The sequence below is a fragment of the Lepisosteus oculatus genome, chromosome 12 (assembly GCF_040954835.1).
Source record: "Lepisosteus oculatus isolate fLepOcu1 chromosome 12, fLepOcu1.hap2, whole genome shotgun sequence".
NCBI classification, from domain to species: Eukaryota; Metazoa; Chordata; class Actinopteri; order Semionotiformes; family Lepisosteidae; genus Lepisosteus; species Lepisosteus oculatus.
Window position 1 is genome coordinate 36,462,908 of NC_090707.1, and position 13,857 is coordinate 36,476,764.

Below are 13,857 nucleotides of genomic sequence, written 5' to 3' on the forward strand. Positions count from 1 at the left end.
TTTAAGATTAAAACAATATTCAAAGTAAGAAATATCTGCATGGCCTTTAATAATTCTAAGAATAATTTCTGTGGGGTAAAACACTTTTCATGCACAAAACGGGTGCGTTTTCTTCTACTTGATAATTTTAGAATTAAGCTGTACGTTAATAACCTGTTGTTCTGTAATATTTTAAATATTTTGACATGAAATAAAATGCTTAACATTCAGTAACCGCAGTATAATCGCTGGCCATACAAGACTTGTTGTGTTGTGTCGCCTTACGCTTGCTCACTAAGGGTTCAGGCCGGGAAATCTGTAAAGCTGCTTTGTGACCATGTCCATTGTAAAAAGCGCTACACAAATAAAACTGAATTGAATTGAATTGTTATCAGTCTTCTCATGTCTTTCACCATTAACACTTGTTGGTTATACGCTCATATTCTGAAAGATGTTAGCCTGTTAGATCCCTCATTTATGACCCAGTGCTGAATACAGAAATAAAAATGCACACGTTCCAATTTAATCAACCTTTAGAAGCAAAATCAAATGCAATTGCTTCCTATTATAATAATAATAATAATAATAATAATAATAATTGCTTACACTTATATAGCGCTTTTCTGGACACTCCACTCAAAGCGCTTTACAGGTAATGGGGTCTCCCCTCCACCACCACCAATGTGCAGCATCCACCTGGATGATGCGACGGCAGCCATAGTGCGCCAGAATGCTCACCACACATCACCTATTAGTGGGGAGAGCAGAGTAATGAAGCCAATTCATAGATGGGGATTATTAGGAGGCCATGATTGGTTAAGGCCAATGGGAAATTTGGCCAGGACGCCGGGGTTACACCCCTACTCTTTTCGAGAAACCAGGACTCGGTTTTACGTCTCATCCGAAGGACGGCACCTGTTTACAGTATAGTGTCCCCATCACTATACTGGGGCATTAGGACCCACGTGGACCACAGGGTGAGCGCCCCCTGCTGGCCCCACTGACACCTCTTCCAGCAGCAACCTTAGTTTTTCCCAGGAGGTCTCCCATCCAGGTACTGACCAGGCTCACACCTGCTTAGCTTCAGTGGGTTGCCAGTTGTGAGTTGCAGGGTGACATGGCTGCTGGCCTATAAGACAATGCTAGTGTCGTTTGCTGGTCTATGGTGCACTGGTGGTTCTGATTAAAAGACCCTGTAGCAGGAGACCTACAGTATATAAAGGGTCCCAACACCCTTTATAATTACTAGGCAAAGTAGTTGGCTACAAAGCAAAGGGTAGTTCCTGAATCTAGGGGTCACCAATCCATGATAATAGGACAGAAATTCATTCATTTGGAAAAAGTTTAGGTGAGGATTGAAATGAAAACCAGGAAAATTTAAATCTTCACTCCTTATTGATACATGTCAAGCTGAAGATGTCTCACAACTAGTCTTCTTCCCTGGTAAGGTAAATAATGCAGTGACTGTCAGATAATGATATCTGTTTGATCTTTTGCAGGGGTTCTTGAGAAGATGTTGGTCACTATCTCTCATTTAAGCCAGGGAACAAACTGGAAAAAAAAGAAAATGAACAGAACTATGTATTTTTTAGAAGAACAGTATCTCAAAAATGCCTGAAGTATTGGTTTAAGTTTTATTTTTTATATACATTTTTTAAAATTTGAAACCATGTTTACAGTGCTTTCGTTTAGTATGCAGTGGCTTGTCAGATCTCTCTTATTGACAGTAACATTTTTGTGAGGCACAATTTGCTACCAATCACTTTTGCACTTTTGTACATTTTTATTTCAACTCCAAAGCTCATTAGTAAAGAGATATGCACACTTTTTCAGCACTTTATAGGAGAGATAAAGAAAACCCAAGAAGAAAATGAATATTTTTGGATTTAAGTCTCATAAACACAAACAATTCAGGCTAACAAATCTGAGCTGAAAACCTCATTTCCAAATACTCCGACCATGTGTGGGAGTTTGTTCTTTTCAAAAAGAAATACATAGGTGACAAGTAAAATATCTTGCACCATTAATTTCTATTCGCAATCCCTCCAAATGTTGATGATCACATGTGATCTGTGATCTAAACATTCTGATAGCTTTCTTGCTTATCAGAGAGCCACTATACTTGCAACTGATCCTGTTAATTCTCTCATGACATTTTAGACGTCAATTAGAATTGATGAGTAAGACTTGACAATGAATATAATCCGCATGTTTTCATCCAGCGAGGGACAACACAGAGCCGGAATGCCTTTGGACTGAGTGTGGCTCCCATCCTGAATTCCAGACTGGGCTCTTCTCCAGCAGGAGGAGAGAAACTAAATCTCTGGAGCAGGGAAGTGAAGAATAGGAACAGCTCCATCCGAGCCAGCTGGTTCCCCAGACACCCTCTTCCCTAGAAAAAAAAACAGATAAAATCTTGTCTTTAGAGCTGCATAGCACGACATACTAACTTGATTAATGCCATTGTGTCTCTGAGAGGGTTCTACAGGCTGAAAAACAGTCATTCACACTTAGGCAACAGTGTGGGGCAGTGATGAGGACTTGGGCCGTGTAACTGAAAGGCTGCAGGTTCATATCCACTTTAGTGCAAAGCCCAGTTGTGTAGATGGGTACAAATGTAAGCAGATTTGTTAAAAAAAATAATAATAGTGAAACAATCAGCATTGTTGAATTTGCATTTGTTCTCGGTGTATACAAGACATTATTAAAACAAAAATCATTTGATTGCCTAACTGGAAAAACATATCCTTGTCACAAACTTATCTTTTAGCTTCCTAACTGCTTATAACCCTGGCAAGTGGAAACATACCAGTGGGCATCTATAGGTCAGTGGACAAGTACAGCTCATGTCTTAAATGCAGTAAAAGGGAAGTTGAATGTTCTGCACTGTAACTGTAAGCAAAAAACAAAAAGTCCAAATAAGGTGTTCTTTTTCTCTACCCAAGCTTGCATGAGAACCGATGGTTCGTTTTAGGGATTTGGTAATCTGTGTCAAAAGTGGGAAGCTTGTCCATCACTGAGTATAAAAAGCGCTGAGCAACGTCTTTCAGAGAGACTAACTTCAGCAAGCTGCTCTCCCGTATGCAAGCGAAATAAACGACTCTTCTTTCACCAACATCAGAATTGTCATTTTATCTGATACTACAATTTGTCGCTGCAAGCAGGGTCCTACCAGCTGAAGGGAACTCCAGTCTGTCGGTGGAGAGAAAAAGTTGGGCACCGCTACTAAATGAGGTAAGGACTCCTCTTTTCTAAAAAGTCCCTTCTCCTCTCCACACCACTGAGTGGGATTTTCTCAACACTGTAGCGAGGACCGCGAATGCTTGGGTTGTTGGGGGGGTACCTGAGGGGTACCAGGGCCTACCAGGGTGTACCAGGGCCACGCGGGCTGAGATAGAGGGGTTTCGAATAATACCCCACCCATTTAAAGACAGAAATGCACAGTAAAGCCAAACGTGAGTGGTTTGCGTGGGTCTGGGAAAATGAGCTGGTGTAAAGACAAGTTAACAGAGGTCTCTGACTGGGTGTCACAGAAAAAGAAGTTGAAAGAGATAGAGGAGAAACTAAAAAAAGAAATATGGCCTGTCTGACCGTACCTGGAAGGAGCCAGAGTGTAAAAAGGTGTATGAACATTGGAATAAAAACAAACAGACCAAAACCAGGCTGATTCTAGGAAAACACCTTAGATGTAGACAGACCACTAGTGAAAAAATGGGATGGGACAAGGTACAGAAGTCCTTAACTGAGAAACTATGGTAGAACAGGTGGATACACTGACTGAAGAAAGAGATAAGCTACAAAGCAAAGTAGAGATAAAAGAAACTCAAAAAGCGGAAGAAAAGAAGATGGAGGGGGAGGGCAATAAGCCTCTCAAACTATATCCAGATTTGAGACCTTTGCAAACAAGGAACGATAACCCCTGGGATAAGTATCCCGACTGGCTGTATGGGGGGCGTGGATCTGACTGGGATGATACGTGGTACGACAGAGATAAAAACAGCCAACTTATTTATTCCCTACCAGAAAACAGGCTGCAGATGAGGTAGGTTCAGATGAAGAAAAATTGAGTGAGGGAGAGGAGGGTCCTTCTCCTTCCAGGGTGATTTCTCAGAGAAAAGAGAAGGTCCTGATAACCGAATATTAGGTCAAACTGGAAGATGTTGATCGATGGACCAAGGAAGTTCCTCACCCTAAGGCAGGGATGCAACAGACCTGGACAGCTCTCCAAGTGTTAAAAGATATGTATGGCATAAAACCCATTGAGGCAGCAATGATTTTAAGGAGAGTTGGAGAGCAGCGGACTGGGCAGTTGGATGTGATATGTGGGATTAATGGTGAGGCAAGAGGGTTTGAGTTAATATGGAGATTTTTGAAAGAAAGCAGACTGGAAGAAAGTGAGAGCCTATCAGCAGAAAGAGGATGTATCAGATTTTCTTGAACCTTTTATCACTTTATGGATAGAATATTCCGGGTTGGCAGATAAGAAGGAAGTCAATGAGGACACCTCATCCATTATAAAACAGATCTACATGGGAGGGTTGAAAGCAGATGTTTCTAAGACTATTATGTGAAGTCGCCCGGACCTTAAGGAGAGTGAGGAACGATTTGAGACACTCATTAGAGAAGCCCACAGGATTGAAAGTAGTCAACTGGAGTAGGGGGGTGTAGGGGGGAGTCCCGATGTTGGTTAAAGAAGAGTCGTTTATTACGCATGCATGCTGGAGATTAGCTTGCCACAGTCAGTTTCTCCGAACAGTTATAAAGTTAGTCTTTTTATACAGTATAACAAACAAAGTAATAGCACATATGACTTGCCAACTGTCAACTCAGTCCTTTCCATTCTTACGCTGGTCTAACAGAAAAACCCCTCCTTAGATGGCACTTTGCCAGAACTCAGCATTCACAAAACAGGATGTTACAGGTTCCGCATAGACGTTATGTGAAATCATGGTCAGAAGATAAGGACGAATGTGGGCTTTTGGTCATGTCCCTTGTCACTTTCATGGCAAACAACCACCCTATACAAAACCGCACAGGATTGGCCTTGAAGCTGAAGTTGGTATTAGGCCAGTAGTGCAGAGATTAATGGAACAGGGCATCATTAGAAGGAGCCACAGTAAAAGCAATAGTCCCATATGGCCAGTAAAAAAGGCAAGTGGGGCATGGCGCTTCACTGTTAATTATCAGGAGGCAAATAAATACACTGACAAATTGACACCCTTAGTGGCTGACCCTTCTTCTGTTTTTCAGTTAGTATTTTTCACAGCGTGTTCTCAGTCTTAGACCTGGCCAACGGTTTTTGGCCTGTGCCATTAAGCCCTAACATTCATGATTGGTTTGCCTTCATGGTAGATGGGGAGCAATACACCTGGACAAGGTTGGTTAGAAAATGGATGGTTGAATGGACTGACTGCTTTAGCATATCAAAGAGTTATTAATACTTTCACATGACTGCATATTACTGAAGAAATACATCTTTATTTTTGCCTGGGAGAAAACGTTAAGGAACTTTGACCGCCCTAGTGAGCAACACCAGACTTTACAATATTCAACAAACAAGGTTCACCTGTTGAGAATGGCGGGAATGCGTTTCTCTTTAGAAAGCGGCCATCTGCATCCAAAAACTGGCCCGGATTGAACGTGTCTGGCGTTTCCCACTGAGTCTTGTCAAACATCACAGAGGTCAAATTTGCTATCACTAGAGTACCCTAAAGAAAGGATGGAGAGGTGAAAAATCAAACTAGTTTCATATTTGAACATTTAAGCTTACCACTTTTGTAAATAGAAAAACAGAAATGAATGCAAGACCCTAAAATCTTGGGTATTGTTCTGATCTCTCTCACCTTAGGAAGAAAATACCCTTGGATGTTGGTGTCCTTGGTGGTCATATGAGGAATACTGAGAGGAGCAATGTTTCCCATTCTCTGGATTTCATGGATCACAGCGTCAGTGTAGGGTTAGTTGGCTCGGTCCTCTGTTGCAGGGGGCCATGCCTGTCCGATCACTCTGTCAATCTCAGCCCGCACCTTGCCTAGGGAAACGTAAGGCCACAACAGAGGTGATCAGGTAAGCGCACTTGCAGAATAGCTCAGAAAGGCGCAAGGCCTTACCACATCCTTAATGGTCTGATGAGAACCAGCTGCCCTAACAAGGAAAATACAGTTCTTATAAAGCAGCAAGCACAGAGCAAGTGCAAAAATAGTTCCGCAGCTGGTAGCTCCACTTCACTCAATATGCAGCGTGAATTGTGCTGTGGGGTGATCAGACAGAGAGTGGGCATTTCTAAAGTACCAGTGAAAGGTCAAATAGTTTATAGTAGGGCTTCCCAATCCTGACCCTCGTGACTCCTCATTCAGGCTGGACTTTGAGCTGCTTAATTGAATTGAACCTTTAATTGAGCTAATAGCGCAACTGATTAGACAGCCCACAGCCTACAAGACAGTTGCAAACCATCTCTCTCCCAAGGGCCACAGCGAGCTCGAGCCGGTCTTACGCTGGATGTCTGGGTATTTGATCATGTAGAGGAGAGCCCAGCACAGGGTGTTGGATGTGGTCTCAGTCCCAGCACCAAACAGATCCAGTGTGCAGAATGACAAATTTTCCTCATCAAAAGCTGCCTCAGGGTCTCCTTTACACCAAAAAAAGGAACCACTCCAGATAAAATCTCAAGGAAAACAACTTGACATCAGCAGAGGAGAACAAGAGAAAGCAGCCTTGGGCTTTTATTACTAATTATTACTATTTAGAATTGATTACTATTTATTACTTTATTACTAAATCTCTTGGCCGATATATTTTTGTCCAAAGTGACTTACAATTCCCTGTTTTGGGATTTTCCGTGTTCATTTTCTAGATCTGTTTTTTTACGGTTGAGCTACCAGGAGGAATCTGAACCAATGATTTTGCTCAAGAGGGTAGCAGTAGTGTCCCTCAGCCTGCTATATTCCTGAGCTCACTTCCTGTTTTAAATCCTACCAGATTGATTCTTGCAAGTACGTACAGCTGGAATACTCCTCGAGACCTCATGAATTTAATTCAGCGTTTATGTTACAGCTGTCGCCCTGGAAATAACACTTCAATGGCTCAGATCCTCACCACATCATTTAAGCTCCTCTGTTTTCATATCACGAAAAAGGCAGCTTCCTGGTTTGCCTCCAGGGCAGTATCCTTTCACCCAAGTCATCTTGTCACCTTTTCGATTTCGATCAGGTAGCTGTCGATGTAGTCCCGGGGCGCAGAGATGTCCAGATCTTCCTTGTGTGCCTCGATCTCAGACCTCACAAAACCAGCCAGTGCATTCACCTTTGAAAAGAACTTCTGGTGCGGCCCAGGTATCCTCCTCATCAGCATGGGGAATGCGTTGTACAACTAACAAGGAGATTTCAAGACCGTTTTAGTTGAAACTGTTTTATTACATGTTTGGTTTCTTCAACCTGTTGACCTTATCTTTGTAGAGAGCAAAGCCCACAGATGTTGGCCCAAACCGTCTGATATTTTATAAAAACATTTCCTAAGCACTTTACAAAAATCTATGTTCACTTCTCATTCACATTTCTAGGTATTCCATTTTCTGCATTGTATTGTATTGTAAGTATTGCATTGCACCCAAGTATGCAGAATATGTGTAGAACATGCTCCAGATCAAATCAGATCAAGATCAAAGCACCCAGCTACATATTAATTACACAAATACAAAATACATTTAGTATACATTAAAATGTCTTTTACTTGCAATTTCAGTTCTTTGTGGAGTACTTTTGCTTTTGTGACCCATGTGACACGTAGCAAGAATTGGACAAGTTGCCTACAGAGTCTGTGGGACCAGAGAGTGTTCCCCACTGTCTCATGCCTTTCTAAGGTCTTCTGTGACATCTCTTACATCCTGTTATGTGCTGTGATCTTCTTGCATAAAAATGGCCATCATTTCCTATGTTGGTGATTTATGATCGGCAATGGTGATTATAATTCAGGCCTGAGTTAGAAAGCTCCTTTATAGCAACATGCTTAATGGGAAAGTAAGATGGCATGTTAATTACAGTACCTGCAGTACCTGTGCTCCCCTGCAAGTACATGACCTCATCCAAAAGCCGCAGCATCTGCTGAAAGCTGGCATCACTATACTCAAACCGCTCCCCGAACATTAAGCAGCAGATGAAGTTGGAGACCGCGTTGTTGATGAAGAACATGGGATCAAAAGGCCGTCCTGCATTCCAGAAACACACGCTGGTGGAGGAGTCGATTCAAGCCTTCAACATCCTTATGATATATTCACAGTCAAGGAAAAAGATCACTTCATTCACAGCAATGGGATGTGAAACTGAAGGCATACAGACAAAAGAGCACATTGCACTCAGGACTAAGAACTGCAGGTGTTTTGAAGAAGGTACCAGCTCATATTGCAAAGGATCCCCAATAATTCTTGTAGCAGTAAAATGCTAAGGAGGGCTGTGTGAACTCCCTGCTTGAATATCTTTTCATGTTTTTACTGCAGAGCATTCTATGATGGAAAAGCTGCTGGACTTCAATTTTCCCAAGTAAAAATGCTTTTCTGAATTAACTTTATTAGAAGATATGGATTGTACTATTACTAGTCTGGTACGCACTGTAGTAGTGTGAACTAAAAATGCTCTGAAGGGGTTTTTTGTGGTTGACTTCATTTTAAGGTTTTTTTAATACTGATGTTTAAGTGGACCGATACCATCCTTCTCTGCAGATTGTTAGCTGAAAGAATATCCATTGGATTGCTTTTGAGGATCCCTGATTTAAAACTGTTTTCAACACTGATCCCAAAGCACACATCTGTCTTTGGCTTTTTTGTGTGCCCCAGTTAGGCTGAATGATTGATCTCTACTTTATTGGTAATGCTTTTTCTCAGAAAATGGCATTACCTCTGAACTAATTCCTCAATAACACCACTCTCCCTTTTTAGAGACAAGCAGCACAGTATTTTTCGATAAAGGACAAATGCAGAAACAGGTGTAAGAAGTCTAAAGCCGCAGAAATATTGAGTTATTCGTTTTTAAATAACTCTCAGTTATTAAACGTACCCTTGAGATTAAAACCAGATGAAACAGGAGTAAAACTACAGGTCTACTCTATAGATCAAGAGATTTAATTCTGGTTCAGGAGGGCTGTTATGTCTGCAGACTTTCAAGCCATCTTTAAAGCAGCATCTGGGAAAGTAAATGCTAAATTGGCCTAGTTCAACCGATTCAACACTGAGTTCTGTAAGATTTTATGCTCTTCTTGCCCAGTCCAAAGTTCCTTAAGGTAGACAGAGCAAATCGTCTCTGCTGCTTGCAAGTGTAACCATTGGACAGTAACAAACCGGCATCTGGTTGCAAAAGTAAATACTATTAAAGACATATAAACACACACTCTTAATTACACCATACAGGAAAAATAAAACGGAATTACCTTTCCTTTCGAAGAAATCTTCAATCAGAGGAGGCATGGGTCGATCTGAAATGTCATCTCCTTGTTGGACTAAAACCTCTTTCACCAGCTCGTTCAGGACCACCATCCTCCGTCCGATTCGAAGGCTAAAGACGTTCCCATGTCTCTCCGCAAGCTGCAAAGAACTGGCAATGTCGTCAGGAGTTTCACCTACAAAACTGAGACCGCTACATCCAGTCCTGGTCTTGGAAGGCCAGTCTGTCTGCGGGTTTTCCTTCCAACTCAGCTCTTAAAGGGCTGTATAAAGACACTGGCCCTGCCCTCATCAATGACAGTGAGCAAAAGGCAAAATCAGGGGTTGATGTTATTATTACTACTACTACTACTACTACTATTATGCCAGTAGTTTGAATCATTAATAATTCATCCCAATTACAAAGTTTTTGCAGCTCAGAATGCTCAAATTGTTTAATTTCTTAGCGATATCCCGCTTTAATCGCGTCAATCTTCTGAAATCGAAAGTGACAATTTGTCTGGAGGTCTGGAGAAAGTGCGAATCGTGAGTCCTAGACTCAACCTGTGATGTTCTTCGCCACTCAAATTCACTTAAGAGCCAAGGTATCTGGGTGAGATCCAAGGGTTTCACAAACCAAAAGTAGAATTTACTCCGGACTGACAGAATTCTGGTAAATACATCTAGGACCTGCGTCCTTTCACCTGCGTATTCGTAACAGTTGAGCCCATGTGTTTATTGACCTTTGGCGCTAACAGGCTCCGTCAATAGCTTAATTGATGTGTTTTCTTTCGTCTTTCGTTTACCTTTTCATCCACGTAGGAACACTTCACTTTTGAATTGCGGACGGAGATTAGCAGTTTAATTACCATTATGATAAATAAGCTCTGATTACTGATTCATTTACTCTGTCTGAATAACGCAATTGAATCACACCGCTCTCCGCGTTACGCACAAGTTACCTGTTAGCCGAGTCCAATATAATGAATATTTGGTCACTTTCTACAGCACAATACTTTCCTCCAATGTGAATACCGATTTTTGTACAGGAGTCAGTATCTGCGGTATCCCGGTTCTTTAGAACACTGAACGGTTTGGTTTAACAAACACAAACCGAAAGAAATTAAGAGCCCTATCTCGCAACTGAATCGCCCCTACCTCTGTAATGTACAGATGCGCCCGTTTAGTGTCGAAATTCAGAATGTTTCCTAGGACGGGCAGTTCCCATGGACCCGGAGGAAAGTTTCTTGGCTTCCTGTTTTTGAACAGATCCGACACGATCAGAAAGGCGAAGAAAAACAACAAGGCGCTTCGGACATCGAGCAGATGCACGGAAAAACCGTCCGCAAGGCTCGGAGGCCACATTGATTCTGTTCAACCGGCACCAGCCACAAATACAGACAAAACAAAAAAAAATTGGAATTAAAAGGAATCTCGGATCTGATACTCCTTTCCTGGTTACCTTTTTTTGTTTTCAACATAACATGCCCAAGCTAGCAAAGACCATACAGGTATCTAAGAGGAAATGTAAACTGCTCTTGTTTATTGCCTAAACTGGACCCCCCTATGGAAGTCCTTTTCCGTCAGCGCGTAAAAAAAACGCGTTGTTATCTCGCAATTGCGACTTTGTATCTCAGAAGTCCAAGTTTATATCTCGCAGTTGCGACTTTGTATCGCAGAAGTCCGAGTTTATATCGCGCAAATGCGACTTAAAATCTTAGAATTACGACTTTATGTCTCGTTATTACGAGTTCATATCTCGCAATGGCGACATCGAATCTCGGAATTACGACATCGAATCTCGGAATTACTACTTCTTATCTCGCAAATGCGACTTTATATCTCGGGTATAACTGAGATTTTAAGTCGCAATTGCGAGATATAAACTCGGACCTCTGCGATACAAAGCCGCAATTGCGAGATACCGTAGCGCGGTTTATTCCCTGGCTGAAACGGGCTTCCAGACGTTTGTTCCCTAATACGTGAGTCTGCCACAAAAGTAGAAATGTCCCGAGCACCTGCGTCCCAAGGGACTACCCACACAAGCCATTTGAGCACGACAAAACAAATAAATCCGAAATGCTTTCGTTTCCGAGATAGAGCGCCTTAATTTTTCGGGGCCGTGACGTCACTCAGCCCCCCTCCACGAGGGGGCAAGAGAACCGAGCCGGTCTCATTCGCTAGTGCTGCGTTTGTGCCGGTTTGTGCCGTTGAAAGTAACTTCCCAGCTGGTTTATCTCCCGAGTTATAGCGCCTTAATCGTGTTTTCACGTGTCTGCTGCCCTTGGAATCAACCCCCGGGGATCTATCTGTGTGGAGTTTGCATGTTCTCCGGTGTTTTCTGGTACAACATTGGCCCCGGTTTGATTGTCTGCATGTCTGAGTTTATGTCAGTTAGACGAGTCGAAACTTTAAACGGTCTGCGAATTGTCTATTTATTTAGGGGCACTGACAAACTTTCCTCTACCTTTGCCTCAGTTATAAAAATAAAAACCGACACAGCTACAGAGTATTATTACATGACGGCGATAGCCTTCTTCTTAAGAAAATGCAATCGTTGGCTAATGTTCGCTTTTTTAAAATCTCCCCTCCACCACCCCGAGACAAATAGAGAAACAAAACTGCAGACATTGCCAGAATTTCATCCAGTAACCCAGTGTCTGAACTTCACAGAATGTGGTACCACCGGTCAAGTTCGCCGTAAACCGCGATAACCCGAAAAATAATCCGTTATGTCTCAAGAACTCAGGCAGCTCGGAAGCCACTTCCAACAGCACAAGGCGGCGCAAACGCAGCACAAGCGAACGAGACCGGTTCGGTTCCCCTGTGGCGTTGTTAGGGGGCTGAGTAACGTCACAAGCCCGAAAAAGAAAACCCAATGTCGCAGGAAAGCAGAACAAACGCAACTTTCAAGGACAGACATGGGGCAAGATCGGAGGCGGTGGGTTTCAGCCTTGCAGACGCCGTCGGAGATATTGCGAATCATCTTTACCTTTCCTGTCCCTAAGATTTATTTAAGATGTTCATTCTTTAATCTACTACATCAGCAAAGGGTTTTTGGATTAGGTCCCAACCTTTTTTAAAAAAAAAAATATTATTTTTGCCATTGAGATCTATTTATACGCGTGTTCTAGATCAGAGATAGGAGTTGGGGGCAGTCAGATCGTTAGTTAGACCGGACAGCGGGCGCACATTAATGGCTCCTGGGTGAGAGGCGAAAGTTGAACTGCGCCCTACAGAGCTAGCAGGAGCAAGCGCTCCTGAACCATGAAGAAAGTGTCAGCGAACCTGAAAGATCACCGAATTTGTGCCTCATCCTCGCATCTATTTTAAGAAATGCGGAATTAGCAGCAATGAAGGGAAACGAGTGTCTTCAGTCCCGAAAACCTGCGGGCTGTAGCTTGCATACCGCCTTTTAAAACTTTCATGTTTAGGGATATCTCTCCAAATTAAGCCCGGTGGATGAAAATCAGTTAAGAGGCCTCTACAACAGCTAGGGTAAATAAAATTGAAGATCTTTGATATAACTGTGCCCTGACAGTCATTTTCACCACCTCACGTCACTCACCGGTTTATTTTATGTAAGAATATCGCCACCGTTTCAAGTTAGCCTACCCAGATCTTTTGAGAGCTAGCAGTAAATTGATCCAATAATCGTATCCTTCTCATCTGGGTGTTTTGTAATCATTTTACCTCCATTCGCTATATATACGGATGTGGGATGGAGTCTGCTTTTGGGAGAATTAGTACCATCTCTGTTTTGCTATTGCTGGAAACGTGTATCTTCTACCTTGTTCCTGAAAAAGGGTGCTGATGTGTAAATTTTTGACACCCACCCTCTCCCCGCCCCTGTGTGTTGTCAGCCATTGAGCTATTTGACCTGTAACCCGCCATACAGTATAAGATGAGTAACCCGCCTTTCACGGACAGTGAAGCACTGTGCAAGGGACTCTGAATTTGATTGCTTAATTCAAATCACCAGGCAGACATTAAAAACCGGTTTTCTAGTCAAGATTTTGTGGCATTCGTACTGCCTCTGCAATCAAAGCACTCTAAACAATCTGAGAGAGGGCTTCTTAACATTAAGGTGAGGTGAGTAATTTACTTTTCTCCTGTAGTAGTATAGACCTAGAAATATTATGGCATTGTAAAATGATGCAGATTATAAGGATTTGTTTTTTAAAAAATACAAATTGCTGTTTTTGATGTACAGCTAAGGTACAGCAGAAGGCTCTGTCAGAAACTATTCCTCTTAGGGGAAAAGGCTTGAAGGTCTTGAAACAATAGCCTATGAATGATGAAATAAATAAAACCTTTTGAGTTTTTTATTGCTATTTTGGGGGAGCGAAAAGCGACCTTAATGGGCTCGTGTTACACGCACAATGTTATTGCTCTAAGGTTAGATGACTGAGCGGAGGTGACTGTTAATAAAGTATTTAACTAAAAGCTACAATTACAATTGAATAGGT

At 42.2% G+C, this 13,857-nt stretch overlaps 2 protein-coding genes across 4 annotated transcripts in view; one reads left to right on the top strand and one right to left on the bottom strand.

Annotated features, from left to right (window-relative positions):
* The first annotated feature begins 3,050 nt into the window (after positions 1–3,050).
* LOC102687500 (uncharacterized) overlaps positions 3,051–13,857 on the top strand; it is a 28,873-nt gene continuing 18,066 nt past the window's right edge. The window contains exon 1 of one of the 3 annotated variants that reach the window (XM_069196411.1): positions 3,051–3,213. In XM_069196411.1, coding sequence (XP_069052512.1) covers positions 3,209–3,213 — 5 coding nt within the window. In that variant the 5' untranslated portion in view covers positions 3,051–3,208. Of the gene's footprint in view, positions 3,214–13,293; positions 13,481–13,857 lie in introns of those variants that run through there. The other 2 variants (XM_069196412.1, XM_069196413.1) reach the window with 2 other exon arrangements.
* On the bottom strand, positions 6,520–11,515 carry LOC102687292 (cytochrome P450 2J6-like). The gene is made up of 5 exons (XM_015359601.2): positions 10,547–11,515; positions 9,397–9,550; positions 8,021–8,182; positions 7,171–7,347; positions 6,520–6,607 (listed from the first exon to the last, which is right to left on the bottom strand). The coding sequence occupies exons 1-4, from the start codon at positions 10,751–10,753 to the stop codon at positions 7,250–7,252; spliced, it is 621 nt and encodes a 206-aa protein (XP_015215087.2). The 5' UTR covers positions 10,754–11,515; the 3' UTR covers positions 6,520–6,607; positions 7,171–7,249.

What these genes read in the sequence shown, in the direction of transcription:
- LOC102687292 (XM_015359601.2), bottom strand. Translation starts at nt 10,753, where the DNA reads ATGTGGCCTCCGAGCCTTGCGGACGGTTTTTCCGTGCATCTGCTCGAT. An exon ending in CGCATCTGTACATTACAGAG is followed by an intron (nt 9,551 to 10,546) that starts GTAGGGGCGATT and finishes AGTTCTTTGCAG; the next exon opens with CTTGCGGAGAGACATGGGAA. An exon ending in AGATTTCTTCGAAAGGAAAG is followed by an intron (nt 8,183 to 9,396) that starts GTAATTCCGTTT and finishes TCTGGAATGCAG; the next exon opens with GACGGCCTTTTGATCCCATG.